A 19,393-nucleotide genomic window follows, 5' to 3' on the forward strand; every position below is an offset into this window, starting at 1 on the left:
AAAGGCTAGCTATTTAGTTTCTTAGTCATCTATAAAGACTCATCTTAAGGGTCCTTAGCTAGTCTATAAGTTGCCTCTTCAGTTCTTCCATAAGGATGCTTAAATTAGATAAGGTTGAAATGAGGGGCGAATGAAACTCACTAATGTGACCAAGGACTTAAGAATTCTTTGACATACAATTAAAAAAACATTGAAGAAGCTTATTAGTATCCATTAACCATTAAACTTCCATAATTTTTTTAAAAATATTTGCTATGAAAAAGCTATTGGCATGCTATTTAAATGTTTTTATCTTGTTTGTTTTAGTTTTTTTTGTTAATTAATAATTCATATCCATAACTTTTGGTTACGATTTTAAAACATTTTCAGTCTTAACTAATTCCCATACATTTTTCTTTTCTCTATTTTTTTAGCGAGATGAAGTGTTCTTGAATTTAGTACTCGAATATATACCAGAAACCGTTTATAAAGTGGCGCGTCAATATGCTAAAACTAAGCAAACAATACCCATTAACTTTATAAGGGTAAGGATCAATATTGTTGTCGTCTTTGAAAGCTCTTTCATTATTATATTTTTGTGCTCTTCTTCTTCTTCCAGCTATACATGTATCAACTGTTCAGAAGTTTGGCTTATATACATTCATTGGGTATTTGTCATCGTGATATTAAACCACAAAATTTACTATTGGATCCAGAGACCGCTGTATTGAAATTATGCGATTTTGGCAGTGCTAAACAATTGTTGCATGGCGAACCAAATGTTTCATATATTTGTTCACGATACTATCGTGCACCTGAATTGATATTTGGCGCTATCAATTATACTACAAAAATTGGTGAGTAGTGGTTAACAAATAGAATTGTTCACATAGACATGCATATATATACCTCTAAAAAACGAATTCATAATTCTATATGAAGAAGTGATTGTAATCTTAGATGTATAAGGATTAGATGTGACTATCCAGTTGGTTGTCAATGGAGATGTGTTTATATTCCTTTATAACGATATACTGATTAAGCTCCATAAAAAATACTTTAATTAATTAAAAGACTTTAAATTATCCATGTTTCTCTTTCTTCTCTTCCAGATGTGTGGAGCGCCGGTTGTGTATTAGCTGAATTACTTTTGGGTCAACCCATATTCCCTGGTGATTCGGGTGTTGATCAATTGGTTGAGGTTATCAAAGTTTTGGGCACACCTACACGAGAACAAATTCGTGAAATGAATCCCAATTATACGGAATTCAAATTTCCACAAATTAAAAGTCATCCATGGCAAAAAGTAAGTGCAGCAAGTCACAATACGTTTTTATATAGACAAGCCTAGTATATTCCTCTACCATTTCCTATGACCTTTCCTGCCTTTAAAGTCATTGTTCTATGTTTAAAAAAAAAACTCTAGTCTATGTTCTTTTCTCATTTGACTTCTTCACCTTAACCTCAAAAAAGCACTGCAATTTTGTAAGCTTTTTCTTTCTATATTTACTTTTAGTATATTTTTGTACTGTCTTCTATTGTCTAATCTTTTGTCGTTTTTTTCTTTATTATTATTATTTAAAAAACCAAACAAACATCCACTATTTACAGTCTTTACTTGAACGTTCCCAATTTCCAAATGCCCTAAACCAGAAACAACGTTTAAGAGTAAGCTTCGTCAGTCAGGTGAAACGTACACTATTTACATTGAACACAGGCTCCACCGAACACCTCCTTCTCGCCCGCGGACCAAACTTTTATAAGATCCAAACAAATTGGGGGAAAGGGAGGAAGAAAAACGCAAGGAAAACAAATTATAAAGAAAAGAAACTTTAAAAATACTCTAATTGGCCTTTTTAATTGAATCTAACCTAAAAAAAAACAATTGCGTTTGGACTACCACATACAAGCAGAATGTTTCATATACTATCTTTCTTTCTAAAAACCCAAACACTCATCATCACTTTTTTTCTAACTTCTTTTTTGAAAGCCAAACTCATTGACACTGAAATTTCTAAACATTCTTTTTTGGAAACCACCAAACCCGCTTAAACCAAACAAAACAATGCTTGTGACAAAGCCCAGAGTTTCTGTGTGCGTGGGAATGTGTTTTTCGCTATATATTGTGTTGTTGTTGTTTTATGGCATTTGGCAAAAAACCCCAGTTTGTTTTTCTAACATTTTGTGGATCTTTGACGCCACAGAATCAAGGAACTAAGCGATCAGTCTGTAAATATTTGCTTTTGATGCTTGAAAATTTGTTTTTTTGTTTTAAGGAAATGAAACGAATATTTTTGTAAATAATACAACACTTTTAAAGAAAATACTAAATAGAGAGGGTGAGAGAGAATCAATGAAAGGAAGAAAAAATAAGGAAGAAGGTTTGAAATTTGGAGTTATATCCGAAAGTGTGTTTAGGGAGTACTCCATAAATCCATAAAGAATTCCTTGCAGTCCCCTAAAAGCACTAACTCCTTTTAAATTGTTTGCATAGAATTCCTTACGAAAAGAAATTATGGAAACAGGTTTGAAATTTGAGGTTATAATCCCAAAGTGCATTTTGGGAATCCTCCATAGGTCCATAAAGAATTCATTAGGGTCCCCTAAAAGGACTACATCATTTCAAATTGTTTTTAAAGAGTTAGCCACGAAAGGAAAATGAAGGAAAAAGTGTTAAAGATTGAGGTTATAATCCCAAAGTGCATTTTAGGAGTCCTCTACAGGTTCATAAAGAATTCCTTAGGGTACCCTAAAAGGACTACATCATTTCAAATTGTTTACAAAGAGTTCCCCACGAAAGGAAAATGAAGGAAAAAGTGTTAAAGATTGAGGTTATAATCCCAAAGTGCATTTTAGGAAAGAGTCCCAGGGTCCCTTAAAAGGACTTCCATAAGTCCATAAAGAATTCCTTAGTGTCCCCTTAAAGGACTCCCTTCTTTTAAATTGTTTAATACCAAGACTTCCTTTTCTCACATTTAAATATTCTGTTTTAGTCGGAGTATTTGTATATAAAGACTACGATATTAAAGGCAACATTTTTATTCGTCTACTGTACATTAATATCGACGACTTTAAGATCGTCTTTAAAGACGACCTTTAACTCGTTTATAAGTACGATTTTAAGTCAACTAGTAAGTCGACTATAAAGTCTCCCTTCAACTTGCCTTTGGTCTTTAGATTGCATAGGAAACTCCATTCACCTCATCTACTTTCTTAAGATTTCCCATAAATATTCCGCATTTCTTCTGTTATGGGATTCTTATCACTCTCTTTTTTTTTCAAATTACTTTTATAAAAAAATCAACTATTTTTGTAAATATGTTTTTAAATGGATGTTTTTATTGTCTTTGTTGTTTCTAAACCTATTTTAATACAAATTCCTCCTTACCCTACCCAAAATAATGCTCCCACTTCTCACCCAAACCCACTAATCTCAGAAAGTAATGCTAACAATCTCAAACAATCCCACTAATGAAATATGTTTATTTCTTTTCTTCCCCCCACCTGCGTTTTGAAATCAATTTTTTGGGATACCTTGTTTTTTGAAACGCAACCAAAATGTTGTTTATACGTTTCTTCTCTTAGGTTTTCCGTATACGCACTCCACCAGAAGCTATAAATTTGGTATCGCAACTTTTGGAATACACACCAAGTGCACGTATAACACCATTGAAAGCATGCGCCCATCCATTCTTCGATGAATTGCGTCAAGAGGGTAATCATACATTACCAAATGGTCGAGAAATGCCACCACTATTCAATTTTACAGAACATGGTAAGTACAAACATTTAAGGTTATGTTGAATATTTCCATTGAAACTTAATTTTTATTTTTTTTTTTCAGAACTTTCAATACAACCAAGTTTAATACCACAATTGTTGCCAAAACATCTGCAAAATAGCGCACACCGTACTGCTGGCGCTGGCGGTGAAGGTGGTGGTGCAACAGCTTCCGCTGCTGCTGGTTCATCCTCAGCTAATGCCACAAGTGCTGCTGCCACGGCTAATAATACTACGCCGGGATCTTCAGCGCAAGCAGCTACAGGTTAGTTTTTAATTTTTTTAATGCGTTTTATTGTTTTCATTATTATTACCGTTAATTATTTCCATGACATGTGGGGTGGTTTACATTTTAATGTTGTCCATTATAACCACCTCAAATTTTGAGAGTAGACATAACAACAATATTTGTTTCCAAAAATAGCATGCTTAATTTCATATATTTGTCGTCCTCTTCTGCATTATAACAATTATTATGGTGTTGGCATTAGTTTTTTTTTTCTTTATACTAATTTACAGTCTACAAATTGGCGAAAGGAGATTCAAGTTTGAAAGAGAAGAACGAATTGCTAGGTAAATGTGTCTTAGATTTTTAAAAATAGAGTTTGGAACTGCATCCTCGGACTGTATTCTTCTTTCTTCATGCCTTTTTTTATCATGTCTATGTGCTTAACCGTTCAAAACCTTTGAGTGTCCCGTTTATTATTAGAATGTGGAATAATTGCCGAGAATACATCTTCCTGTGGCGTACTTAAAAAAACAGAAACATTTCCCCAAAGTGTCATTGATTGATCGAATTAGAATAGACAGAACAAAATATTCAGCATTTTTATGGATTGACTCAAATTAGACATTATTGGAGCCAACTGTATACAGGAAATATAAAACTATACAAAAGCTCGATGGATTTATTGACATTTGCCAGTTGTTAAAGGCACTATTAATTGTCTAAAAATGCAGAGACAGGATATAATCTTCATGTCGCTAATTCACTCCCTAAAACTCGTCTATATTTCGATTGTCTTGTCTATAAAGGCACCCTTTTGTTCGTCTACAAATATGCCTTTCAACCGATCTAAAAAGCCACTAATTTGATGGGCTGTCAAATGTTTCTTCTGCTTTTGTACAAAAACATCCAACTTATCTGCTGTCAACAAAACGTTCCTTCTGCTCACCAAGAAGGCTTCCTTCCGCTCGTCTATAAATCTGCTCATCTCCCTTGTGACAACCTGTTTGTTTAGCTGATCTATAAATACAGTTGCTATTATGTTAAGACAGTATTAAGCTCGGCTATAAAGGCAGTCTTTAGTTTGTGTCTATAAAGATTGTCTTCGCTAAGAGAATAAGACATTCTTCAGTTGGTCCATATAACGAATTCTTCTGCTCTTCTATAAATGCGGCCCTCATTTGGTGTTTAAATGCAACCTTTAGCTTGCCTGTATACACAGCCTTCAGTTGATCTATAAAGACAGCCTTCAGTTACTGTATAAAGACAGCCTTCAGCTAACCTATAAAGGCCCATAGCTGGTATTTGAAGACAGTATTCAACTGATCTACAAATGGTCAATAAAGACAGTCTTCTGTTGGTCTTTATTAGATACGTTACTCAGCTGATTTTTAAATACAACAATCAGGTGGCCTATAAAGACAGCCTTCTGCTGGTATATAAAGACAACCTACAGTTGACATTTAAAGCCAGTCTTCAACTGATCTATAAATATAACCTCTTGTGGAAAATTTTATCTTTAAACACTTTTACTTTATAAAGATCTTCTAACCTCACTTCTTATATTGTGTAGAGCATTTTTATATTTAATGAAACAACAGTTCGAAATTTTCATAAGAATTCCCTCCTTTTGTCAATTGTTTTGTTTATGGCGCTTCTGCCATGGCATACCGTTAGGGAAAATATTATGTTTTGACACTTTTACTTTATAAAGAAGATTTTCTAACCTCACTCTTTAAATTGTGTAGTGTATTTTCATATTTAATGAAACAACAGTATGGAAATTTTATAAGAAACCCCTCCTTTCGTCAATTTGTTGTTTGTGGCGCTTCTTTAATGACTTCTTATAATGATGCATGCTCGTTTCTGTTTTTCTTTTGTTTTCCATTATAACTCTTCATTTGAAACCAAATTTTATTCATTTTCTTGTTAATGTTTGATTTTACAAACAAAAAACACGCAACACACAATTTGTATTGTTTATTTTTTTTGGTTAAGTTCATTTATTTTTGTTGCGTTAACTTATTTTTGTTTTTGTTAAAGCATTTTATTTAATTTGTTTTATTAGTTTATAGAGAAACAAAATCCTTTTATATGTGTGTTATTTTATTTTCTTTTTTGTATCTTTTTTTCTTTCTTAATTCTTTTGCAGATTCATAGTGGCATAAAATAATTTAATAAAAAACAGAAATATATAAATATTCAAAAAACAATTTAAATAAAACAAACAAAAAATATAGTTCTCTACAACAACTTTTTTCATACGTTATTATAAAAAACAAAAAAACGTTATAATAAATAAAAATATTATTTATATAAAAACCAACATATATTTAAAGAAAAGAGAAAAAACAAAATAATGAAGAGAAACACAACAGCAATCAATTTAATTTAAAATAAATAAAAAATTAATTTTAAATTCACAAAACAACAAAAAAATACATTAATATGCAAAGATAGAGAGAAAACTATATAAACTCTAGTTTTTTAGCTTTACTTATAATTTTTGGTCTTGTAATATTTTTTTTTTTTACTTTTTTCATCCCTTTTCACACTATGGCTTTTTATTGTTTGTGTAACTATTTTTTTTACTAGTTTCCCTTTATCATTATTATTTTTTGTATTTGAGAAAAAAATTATATATAAATCATATATAAAACAATGAAGAGGAAATCAATTTCCTAATATAATGGAGACAACATAAAAACAATTCAAATTTATTACGTAAATTTATTTAATATTTTTTTGTTAAATTATAAATTAAAAAAAGAGTCCCTAAATCTTTCTCCTAAAAAATCTTTAAAATAATTTCAATTACCCAGTATTTCCATTTAAAATAAATCTTCCTTACTCAATTCTTGTCTCTTATACTCTCCTTAAATTGTAATTTCCATTTGAAGTTTGCTTAGGGTTTACTTTCACATACCTAGCTCTTATTATGATTTTTTGTTTAATTACAAGCTTTAGTCCCTTTTTTTATATAAATATTTTATATACATACTTATGTTAATTTGCAAATACCCAACAACTCCCCACCTTCCCTTATTATTATTATTTCTTTGTTAAACAACAAAAGCCTCTTCCCCCTATTACTATTTTTTCACTTTCATCTTAACTTCGTTAATGAAAAAATGCTTTAATTTTAGTTTAAATTCTTATAAAAACAAAATAATAAATTTAAAATACAATTATATTTAAAAAATACATCAACAACAAAAAAAAAACAAAACAAGAAAATCAATAAATAAAATTAATTATAATTTAAAATTAACCAAAAAATTATATGTTTTTTAATTTATTTTCTTCGTTGATAATATAAAAGAAAACATCATGGGAAATAAAAACAATTGTTATTAATCTAATAGATAATAGAATAATATTATAGAATATTAGATAGAAATTAGGCTATCAAAAGAAAAAGTTTCATACGTACAAATAAATTCAACCTAACCCAACAAAAAAAGCTTATAATATAATAAATAATTCTTACTCTAGGTTATTTTTCGAATGGTTTTGTTGTAAAAGTATTCGGTAATAGTGTAGTTTTTATACCCTCAGCCTTTAGGCTATGAAGGGTATATACACTTTCATACGGGCAAAATGTGCCTCATCCAAATAATGGTTTTAGACCCCAAGTATGTTTGGACGAAATGTGTTTCAGACAATTTGGAGTCGATTGAGCAATGTCCGTCCGTCTGTCTGTCTGTCTGTCTGTCTGTCTGGCTGGCTGGAGCGCACGATAACTCTCGAAGGGATGAACCGATTCGGTTCAAATTTTGGCTTTCGTAATATTTTGTCCAAACTTAGTTTAAGTTCGAAGATGAGCTATATCGGTCCACTCCTTCCGGTACCTCCCCCACAAAAGTTCGAAAATGTTCGGAAAATTTGTACGCACGATAACTCTTGAAGGGTGTAACCGATTTGGTCCATACTTTGCCCATTGTGGAGCGTGTACCAGACTTAGATCAGGTTTTAATATGGACTCAATCGGTCCACTCCATCGGGTACCTCCCACACAAAATTTTGGAAAAGTTCAGTTTAGGAACATCTCTCGAATAGCTTTGATTTTTGCTTTAGCAACTTGTATTCACTGCCCTCCATACGACGGTATAAGTTTCATCAGGGGCAAGTCCATACTTCCTGAGAAAATAGCCTGAAAGTTGCAAAAAAACCCCTATGACACCGTGTGAGGAGGTTGGAGGGCAAAATAACTCTCGAACAGGTCTGCTGATTCGGTCCAAAGTTTGGCCTTAGTAATATTTTGTCCAAACATAGTTTAAGTTCGAAGATAAACCATATCGGTCCACTCCTTCAGGTACCTCCCCCACAAAAGTTCAAAAATATTCGGAAAAATTGTGCGTACGATAACTCTTGAGGAGAGTGGCCGAATTGGTCCATACTTTACACATCCTAATATATCTACCAGATATAGATCAGGTTCAAATATGGACTATATTTGTCCACTCCATCCGGTACCTCCCACTCAAAATTTCGGATACATGTTCACTTTAAGACCTGCTTTCGAATCACTTTGATTTTTGTTGAAGCAACTTGCATTCGCTGCCTCAATTGCGATGGTAAAAGTTGTTTCAGGGGCAAGTTCATACTTCTTGAGCAAACATCCCTGAAGTTCTAAAAAACCCCTATGGTACCATATATAGTGGCTGGAGGATCCATTCTTTTTAGTATCTCCTCCGCAAAACTTTTGATATTAAATCCTAATCAACATTTTTGTCAGTTCAAACGCCCAAAATTCTTAAAACTCCCTAAATACATGCGTTTTTTGGAAAAAAATTGTTTCAATATACACAGGCTGAGGGTATATCTCTGTCGGCAAAGCCGACTGATACTTTTTTACTTGTTTTTTTTTTAATTTGCTTCTGTTATTTAAATATTAATCTTATCCACATTGGCCTTAGAAGAACACTATTAAAAAGTGAGGTTATAATGGAAATATCAGTAGCTTTTTATAGAAAAAAGTCAACATAATGTATTTTTAATAAAAAATTAGTTTCCTCTGATATTTTATACAGTTAATAACTACTTTGTGATATCCCTCAAATCACTCTCTTGTTTTTCCGTTTCTAAAAGGCTTTGTGTCTATAAAGGCTTTTCTCCGTTCGTATATTAAGACTCTCATCTGCTGGTGTATAAAGTCAGGTTTTTGCGGCTTTGTAAAGTCTTACAGCTTGTATATAAAGGCTGACAGTCTGTTCTTCTATGTCGATAAGAAATTCCTATATTGACTCCTTTATAAAATATAATTTTGTGGACATCTATGTAGACATATTTGCGGTAAGCTAGACCATTCTCTGCAATTCTGTAAAAATATCTATATAAGACAGCCTTGTGGTCGCCTATAAACATTTAACGCGTCTACAAAAATTTTTACATCCCTTGCAGTAGTCTTTAACTAAAACTTTATGGACGTCTATAGAAACTTTTTTTATCTGTACTCTCTTGACATCCTTATATTTACCTAAAATGCTAGTTTAAAAATTTTTCCAGTAAAGACAGCAATGACAATGACATTCTTCCGACAGTCTTTAATGAGTTAAAAAGTCGAGTTCATAAAAGTGTGGTTATACACATTAGCTACTATATGGGGATGGACAATTTCAGCTCATATGACATTGATGGCCAGTCTAAACTACCTTTAAGTTAACATACATGGGTTATAGTGCAGTGTGCGGCCTCCACACTTCCTCCTTTCCAAAAAGTTCAAATTGAGCTCACCTAAATTGTGTCGAAATGTATTTTTGATAACGTTGATGCCTTGATGACAGATCTCTGACAATGAACATTGATGGTGATAAGCATCTCGAACCGAAGATAATAGGTACCAACCTCAGACTACAGCAATAGAGTTTCTCTTATTGGAAAACTTATAAGGCTACAATTATTCAAATTGGATTGCCCAAAGTTCCATGCTTTTTCTGTGAACTTCCACTGCAAAATGACACATATCACAGTAAATTTCCAACTATAACTCATTGTTGGATCGCATCGACAAAATATATCTGAGGCAATGAAGGCATACAATTACTAGAAAGGAAGGTAGCTTTTTCAAATTCTAAAAAGACCCCTATGCAAAAGATTTAAAATACACCATAGAATTAAATACAACATACCACCCTCTTTGGTGCATTTTAATGCTTTAATACGCTTTTCAGTACTTGTGAAAGTAGTTCTGGTATAGATTCCACATGTGGAATCGGCCCAATATCACATACTGTGAGGGGGAAAAGTCCCATAACATAAATATTGTTGCAAATATTTTGTTCTGGTGTTTTTTTGGGAAAGCCGAAAAGTGAGTTTCATTCTCATTAACATGAGAATACTCGATGCTTAAAGAGTTCAGGTTTTCACTAAGAAATCATCATTTCAAAAACTGAAAAGCCAATTGATAATTCCCTTCGCCGGGATGAAATCATGATATTGGTAGCGATCAGTAAATTTTGCAAGCTGTCAGTGCGTTTTGTAAAAATTTTTCTCTGCAAAGAGGAAAGTGATGAAGTTAAGCCAATGGGGGAATACTCCAGACTTAGACAATCATGTCGACATATCGATAAAACCTATCACATAGATTAAGTCCAGGATTTGGTATAAAACTACACATATCGACAGCTTCTACATATCTATTTAATCTCATTTTATGTAAGCTCGTCCCCACATATTGTCCCCGCCAAATTCGACCTGTTGAGAAGAATGTGGATACTTTTCGAACCCCTTTTTTGGTTGTAATGTGCCATTTCTCGATCTCAAAGGTAGAAAGTTTTCTTCCAAAAAATATTTTAAACGTAACCTCATACGTGTATCCCTGTCAAAATATATATGTGAGTCCCCGTTCCCGTTTAATTTCACTAATTTGAAAGGGATTTGGGTACACTTCCAAACAGTTTTGACGTTACATGTTCTCACTGGTTAAAAAGCACATTAAAACGGTGCATTCTAGTTTTAATAATTTTTGATACATGATTATAGTGTGTTATTCTCAAAAACAAAAATCCTCGAAAGTTTTGTTTTTCCGCCATTTCCATTAAAATGATAGAGTGAAAAACTCACGGGGAATTTACGTATCAGAATAACTCCCATTATACTGGCCTGAATTTTTGCATATTGTTTGAGGTTATGATAACGCAACCGCACATATTTTCATTGTATTTCGGTCTAAATACATTGAATATAGTTTTGCAAATTTGAACCATTGAGAGGAATACATTTCCAACCCATTTTGACTGTAATGTGCCCTTTCATATTCTCTCGGGGTAAAAAACCTCCTTTGGTGAAATTTTGTGGAGGAAAGAGTAACCTCACATTTCCTCGTTGTTATTCCCTCTGCATAAACATATGTATATTTGTGCATTATAACCTCACTTTTTGCAAGGGTTTCAAAGCAAAAAAGTTAGATTAATGTGAAAAAATAAAGACTTAGAATTGATTTTTTAATAGATGGTGACTCTATTTAAGGCTTTACAAGAATACAAACTGTCCCTCCAAGACTCATAACAAGTATTGAAGTAAGTATACATTATTAAGGAAGTTGTTTAATAATATTAGGGTCCCATGATGTTTTCTATCAATTAGCAAATAACTTTTATTGTTTGCTTATATTGTGTGTGTGTGTGTGTGTGTGTGTGTGTGGGCGTGCGTGTTTTTAATGTTAGCAATTTGTAAGTAGTTTTGTATAGTGTGGACTACCTGAGTACTAATAACACAAAAATCTGTCTGTACTTCCTTTTGGTTATGGTTTAAGATGAACACGGTGGTGAGCGCGCTCTTTTATTTCACCGTGATCATCTCTGGTTTAATTTCAGTTCCTTTTGGTAATTGGTGTCTATAACTCTCTTAGATCCCTTTCCCTGATCAAATTATAAACAAATTGTTCGATGTTAAATGTAATATCCTACTTAAATCTCCCAGCATGTTAATATCCTTAAATATGTCCGTAAAACCGAAAACAGAATAAACGTTTGGATGTTGTTGCAAGTTTTGCGTTGACACAAATTTGGGTTTTTTTTTTCTTCAGCGCATAACTCACAACTTAAGTCAAACGTTTATCCTGTTTTTAGCTTAAAGGTTTTTAGGTTAGAAATTAAAGTGAGGTTATGATACTGATAATAGGAAACTTTTTCAATCTTCATCCAAACACACTGGCTGAGATGTACATAGATACGGACGCTCATAGAAACTAAAGTGAGGCTATAGAACAAAACAAAGAAAAACATTCCCCCATTATTATAATTTTTTTTATTGTCCATTTATTGACATCCTCAATAATAATATAATATAATTGTTCCACAAACATCCCAGATGGGACAAGGGAGACTTCTCTCATATCATCCTCAATATTGACGTTTAATGTAAAATTTACAGTCAACCAAAAAAGTCTACATACACCCTATAAATCTCGAGTTTTAAGGGTAAGGAAGCATTTTTATTAAAATCCAAGAAAATCCTAGTAAACAATATAAATACAACAAAAATATATTCCATAATACTAATAACGGTAAATTCTATAAAAATTAAACAAATTACAGGGAAAAAGTGTACATACACCCTAATGAAATATGTATTTAGATTACCGTAAAATTTTGTGGAATAAGCAATACAAATTTGATCAGCTGACTTTTAATCACCTGTTCAATGTAAACAACTCGAAATGTAAACATTTTTGACCAAGAAAATTTCACAATTGCACATTTTTTTAGATTCTAAAGCATTGTGGATAGAACTAAAGCATTAAATAAGTAAACTGCAATTTTAAAATTTATGTTTTTATTCCGTTCGGTTTAAAATATCAAAAGAAACAAAAACAAATTTCATACGTTTTCGGAAACAGCTGAATTTCTTGCAAGTTTTTGCAAAATGCTGTTCGATAACTTTCTGCATATTTTCTAGCTTGAGAGAGTAAATTTCACTGAGAGAGGTTGCTGGAACTGACTGAGTAATTATTGCTAGGAAAGTTATCGTACACACCTAATGTTAACATTTCAAGTTGTTTACATTGAACAGCTGATTAAAAGTCAGCTGACCAAACTTACAAATTTTTACGGGACAATTTTTCCCAGCAAAAATTTGCAAGTTCTCAGTCACAGAACTCTCCAAAAATCTCTCCCAACTCGCTCTCTTTTGCTGGATAATTTTTTTATCGAACAGCATTCTGTAAAAATTTGTACGAATTTGTACAAATTTTTGTGTTATCGTACAGACCTATTGGCAGATCATTACAACCTTTGTTCCATGATTTTTGGCATTAAACTTTAATACATTTTTACACGTACGGCTGTTTAGTGCCAGGGCATCAACACTGTGTTCCCAAGATTCCCAATCCTCTGTTTCTAATACAAATGATTGGGTGTTATTGGGTGGTTATTTGAGTTTTCCCACTCTCTCCGTCAAATTGAAACGGCAGAGGGACAAAACTCACGGGGTGTTATCATTCAGAATAACCCCCATTGTCACTACAAGCACAAAGTTCCCTGATCTTCCCTGATCTTCTGGAGCCCATAATACATTTCTCATGACAAAAATGTCATGAGTGGCCTTTTTACAGTTCATAACCTCACTTTTAGAAATATTTTGTTTATAACCTTATTTTTCTTTTATACTAAAGGTCCCTACCTAGGTCTTCAGAAAACAAACGCAACATAAGAAACGAGCACTTGTTAAAGTAGCCAATGCACTAAAATTCGTTTTGCAATTTTAGTTACCTACAGCATGCCCTAATTTGGAATAAATATTGTTTATAAGAAAATAGCATAGGAATAGCCCTTTAACTATTCACAAAAACGCCAACAACACATTAACCAAAACATCTTCCTTTTTCTATATTTCTTCCCACAATTTCTATATAATCTTAAATAGGTTCGCAATCCTCGGCGGGTAATGCAACAAATGCCTCAACATCGGGTACGTCCAGTAATAATAATGCTGCCGCAACATCAAATACCAGCAGTGGTGGTAATGGTGGTTCACAAACGCCTGGTGGCGGTTCTTCATCGGCGGCTCCACAAACCGATTCACAGGCCAATACTGACAATGCCTCAACTACAGCAGCAGCAGCAGGCAACAATGGTGCTGCCAGCAGCACAGGTGGCACACAAACACAACAGTCAGCGACGACAATGGGTTAGCGAGATTAAACCAATAGCAACAACAACTATACAATAACAACAACATCATGAACAACAAGAACAGCAACAACTAAGGACATCAACATCCCTGAACGCGACAACAGATTTGCTGTAATGCTGCAACTGCTGTTATCACAAATCTCCTCCTCCTCCTCCCTAAACTACTTCCCCCTCGCCCTATTCCATGCTGATGATGATTGGTGGTTAGGTGGCAATGAAATGAAAAAAAGATGACAAACAATTGCAATGAGGCAATTTTTCTTCTTTATAAACAAAACAAAAAATAAATATATTTAACAAATAATTAATTACTATTATTATTATGATTATTATATTATATTATTATTTTTTTAAATGATTAAACTAATTCGATGATATATAAAAGAAACAAAACGGTAAACAAAAAAAAAAAAACAACAAACAAAAGAACAATTTATATATGAAAAAAAAGAAAAACAAGAGAAACAAACAAAAAATTATAAAAATTTATAATTAATTACCAGAAAAATAAACAACATTAACAATAATAAGAAAGAAACAACAACAAAAACCACTTTAAATAAAGAAACAACAACAAAATTCAATAGCAAAGCCCTTTAACAACTAAAAACTACAATTTCTTCTTTTTGGAGTTTAGAAGAGTTAGAAAAAAATTAAGAACTTTCTTCTCTTGCGCTCTCCTTATTTCTTATACGTGGTCATAGGTTAAAATAGCAAACAACAACAAAAATATTTAGAAAAACAAAGAACTCATACTTTAATTATTTATATAAATATTATATAAATAGTAAATATATAAGGAAATAATAATAAATAAATACATACAAACAAATTAGTAAGGATTCATCTACAAGTACAGATTATAAGGAACGTAAACATAAACATAGCTTCTCTTTTAAATGTTACAACTACAACAATCAAGCAAAACTTATTATTGATAATAAAAACTCCCCCTATTTTCAACAAAAAAAAACAAAATTTCGAAATTGTTCTCAACTATATTTAACTACTACTACTACTGTATTCGTTATGGTTTGTTATAAAAAAGTGGTTTGTTTTCTCCAACAAAATATATATTCAAAATTTCTGTGCAGTTAAAAAAAGCTTTAAATAATTCCTGACTTTAAATTTATGATTGTGTCCCCATATGAGAAAATCTTAAAAATACATAAATAAAAAAGCATTTTTAGTTTTAACCAAAAATAAAATATTTTAAATTATTCTCAACATAGGTTAATATGTGGGAAAATTTGTTAAGAATATTAGATTTAACATTTAGTAGCTTGACTTGTCAAAGAATTTCATTAACGAAAATGAATGCTCTCATCATTTTGACTTTCACTATGGTACAGTAGCCTCAATTCCACCTATGCAAACATTGTTTGGCTGTTTTATCGACAGATGCTAATATTGAACCAGCTGGGACCACAGTTGTGTCCAATTGATCATGTATGGTCAACAAGTTTTGAGAACACGAACGGTTACAAGATTGGTTTTGATATGACTTTTAAGCTGGAGGTATTTCCTCTATTCTTGTCTCTTTGTTCAAGAAATATATTTTAAAATTATTCCGGGCCGATTGTTGAGGAAACATTTAAGATTGGATTGACTAAATCTATGCCATTTTCCAAGATCTATTTTACAGGCCACGTAAGTAGTAGAAACCCTTATTGCAAGGGTCTTCAAATTATAAACAGTTCAGTGAATACAACACTGTGCAAACAGTTCACTTTAATTAGTTTGAATACATTGTAATGGCCCATTAAACTTTGTTAACAATCATTAGGTTTGTCCTTTTACTTGATAGTTTTTACTAAATGTTGCTGAAATCCTTTTTTTGCAACTTTTCAGTTATACAACTGTCAAATTTCGAAACATTTGTAGTAATTAGGTTTGTCTTTTTACGTGATAATTATTACAAATGTTTAAAATTTTGACAGTTGTATAAAGGAAAAGTTGCTGAAAAATTGTTTCAGCAACTTTTCCTTTATCCAAATTTCAAAATCTGCAACATTAGTAATAATTATATGCCTGTCCGTCACGAGTACACGGACAGGCATATTAGGTTTGTCCTCGTACTTACTAAATGTTGCTGAAACACATTTTCAGCAACTTTTTCTTTATACAATTGTAAGTTTTAGAAACATTTGTAATAATAGCTGTGTCTTTTTACGTGATAATTAGTAATAATTATTACTAATCTTACAGATTTTGTCAGTTGTATAAAGGAAAAGTTGCTGAAAAAATGTTTCAGCAACATTTAGTAAGTAAAACATAGATGAACAAGATGAGCACTCGCCTTTACGTTTTCGTACGATTCACCATACAAATGATCTCTTTGTGTTCAACATTGAAGTAAAAAGACACACCTAATTACTACAAATTATCGAGTAAACGGACAGGCATATTGTGTAGTAAAAGAGAGAGGCCATATGTCAAGGTGGTAAATGTTTGTCTAAATCTTCTAAATTAATGTAATAACATTTTAGATATCTCTCAGACTCGAGATAGCTTTAAATTACGTTTAAATTTTCCTCTCCAAATGTGTGGATGGTGTATTTATCAGAGTACGTAAAAATACTTTAAATAAAATTTCCAATCGTTTCGTTTCGTATTTTCCATAGGAACAATACAAAACAAAACATAACCCCCGTTGGCCGAGCTCGCTGTTTAGTTTCGTTTTGTTTACATTCGTGAGTACGAACAAAACGAAAAGCGAAAAGTACTCAACTCCACAACAACAGATAGAAAACTAAATTGTACTTAACACATGTGAATAAATCAAAAACGTTTGGTTGTTGATAAAATTCACTGTGGTATGCTGATGCTATCTTATAGGGTTGTTAAGCAATCACATGTGTGTGTGTGTGTGTCTGAGTGTGTCATTGAGCATAACGCACGGCAAACGTTTCCCAAAAATACTTGTCGTTTCGGTGGTGAATGAAACAACTCGGCAAAGCATAGTCGAAGTTACATTTCACCAATCGTACGGTTTCCATCTTTTTACGTTGAAAAGTTTGTGTTTTTGTTTTGGTTGTGAGAATGAAACGATTCAGAGAAGCTGAAAAGTTTGTGGCTTTGTGTGATTGGTACGGGAATCGTTTTGTTTCTTTCCGTTCATTGGTATTTATTTCAATAGTTGATCTTTGAGAGTTAATTAGCAAAAGAGAATGCTGAGTCCTAAGTGGTGTGGAGTTGCCAGTTGTCAAAATTAATTTATGTAATGGCAACCTTCAACTGAAGACTTGGAAACTTCCCTCCACAAAAAATCTAAACGCAGCGCACTTTTAAAAAGGGGGGGGGGGGTATTGTTGTTGATCTGTAACTTACTTTGAAGTCATCCTTTAACGTTTCCACAATGTAAACTACGGCATTCTTTTCAATCGAAAATACTCCTTAAACCTAAAATAATTTACTGATTATACAGGCCTTTCCAACATGAGTTTCAACTTACAGTGCAGATGGCAATCCCAATGGGTTCGTCTTGTCCCTCATATTTCTTCTAATATATGTCATGTCCTGTACATTTTCTTCATCATCAAAAAATTCCACTGAACTTATCATTTTAAAATAGTTCTTTTTTTTTTGGTAAATTGTGCCTATTGGATTTTAGAGTTCACAAGTTTGAAATGCTGATCGATAACACATTTATCGACAACCCAGTTGGGTTAAAAACAATGATACAACATTTCATCTCAGTTGTGCTGACAATTGACAACGCAACTCAAGTTTAGTGGTTATGCGAAATCGCTCCCTTAATAGGCAAAATCTGGGTAGAACAGTCTTACAGAGTGCCATTGTGACGCAATGGTTAGGATGCCGTTTTTCGTTCATGATTAATAAGATCGTTAATATTGTGCAGCAATACCTCGCTTTGGGTCGTTAATACGTTCTTAAAAACGCGACTCAAAGTGAGACGACGCAAACCGAATTAGGATTTTCAATGGAATAACATGTAAAGTTCGGAGATCAGGGTTAAGAAAACGCTACATTTTCAAAAAAGAAAATTACTTTTGTAAGACAGTCTTCTTTCACAACATATTGGTCAAATGTTTCTTGAACAGATTTTCTCAACGCAAAATTTTCTTGTAGCAACTGGCACTTCTAACTAGCGCCTGGGACACTTCAGTCAGCATCGTTTTTATACCCTCATCTTTTGGGCCAAGGGAGGGTATGCACACTTTGATACGACCAAAATGTGCCTTATCGAAATAATGGTTTTAGACTCCAAGTATCTTTTGGCGAAGTGCGTTTCAGATAATTTGGAGTCGAATTAGGCCTGTCCGTCCGTGTGTATGGCTGGCTGGTGCGCACGATAACTCTCAAACGGATCAACCGATTCAAACCAAATTTTGCACTTGGTAATATTTTGCCCAAAATTTTTTTAAATTCGAAGATGAGACATATCGGTCCACTTCTATGGGTACCTCCCCCCACAAAACTTCAACATTTTTCTGTAAAAGTGGGGTAAACGATAAATCTCGAAGGGAGGGAGCAATCGTTTTGGTCCAAACTTTGCACATCGTATTATTCTTCCAGATATAGATCGGGTTCGAATATGGACTATATCGATCCTGTCTTTCCGGTACTTCCCACACAAACTTTTGGAAAAGTGCTGTTTGAGGACTCGTCGCGAAGTTTTCACGTTCCCTATAAAGCTAAAAAAATTTCCGGAGTAAGTCCATACTTCCTCAGATAATGGATCAAAAGCTCAAAAAACAATGCCGGCACTAGTGTGTCAGATAACTCTCAAACTTTTTCAAAAATTTTAACTTAGTTTAACGTAATTTAAAATTTCGTGTTCTCTATGAATAAGAAATTTGCTTACTAAACGTTTTTGGAATATGTCAATGATTTAGTATAGCCCCACATATGGTACCTACAGATTCCAAGTGTTTTAAAGCAAACTCGGATACGAAATCAATATATTTTATATCAGCGACGACCACAGAAATACAACCAAAGCGAAGACATGTATGAATGTATGAGTGAAAAAAGCAACAACCACATTATGTTTTTGTTTGTTTTCATTCATTTACACTGTACGTGAGAGAGAGAAGCAAATGCAAAAACAACTCAGTGGGCGCCCTCACTATACGATCTAAGCAAAGAAGCTCGTCCCTGTTTTATATTTATATAAGCTGGGGGCCACCATGGTGCAATGGTTAGCACGTCCGCCTTGCACTCAGAAGGTCTGCGGTTCGAATCCCAGGCCAAGCAACATCAAATTTTCAACGGTGGCAAAAGTCCCCCTCAGTAATGCTGGCGACAT

At 33.0% G+C, this 19,393-nt stretch overlaps 1 protein-coding gene across 7 annotated transcripts in view; it reads left to right on the forward strand.

The window, feature by feature from the left end:
- Positions 1 to 14,409, forward strand: part of LOC141399960 (uncharacterized) — a 151,590-nt gene extending 137,181 nt beyond the window's left edge. For 4 of the 7 annotated variants that reach the window (XM_073979340.1, XM_073979338.1, XM_073979339.1 and 1 more), the window contains exons 5-10: positions 414 to 524; positions 599 to 836; positions 1,092 to 1,285; positions 3,565 to 3,754; positions 3,824 to 4,024; positions 13,853 to 14,409. In XM_073979340.1, coding sequence (XP_073835441.1) covers positions 414 to 524; positions 599 to 836; positions 1,092 to 1,285; positions 3,565 to 3,754; positions 3,824 to 4,024; positions 13,853 to 14,121 — 1,203 coding nt within the window. In that variant the 3' untranslated portion in view covers positions 14,122 to 14,409. Of the gene's footprint in view, positions 1 to 413; positions 525 to 598; positions 837 to 1,091; positions 1,286 to 3,564; positions 3,755 to 3,823; positions 4,025 to 6,137; positions 7,265 to 13,852 lie in introns of those variants that run through there. The other 3 variants (XM_073979343.1, XM_073979342.1, XM_073979341.1) reach the window with 1 other exon arrangement.
- The last annotated feature ends 4,984 nt before the right edge of the window (positions 14,410 to 19,393 follow it).

The sequence above is a fragment of the Musca autumnalis genome, unplaced genomic scaffold (assembly GCF_047663935.1).
Source record: "Musca autumnalis isolate F117 unplaced genomic scaffold, ASM4766393v1 scaffold_3, whole genome shotgun sequence".
Lineage (NCBI taxonomy): Eukaryota > Metazoa > Arthropoda > Insecta > Diptera > Muscidae > Musca > Musca autumnalis.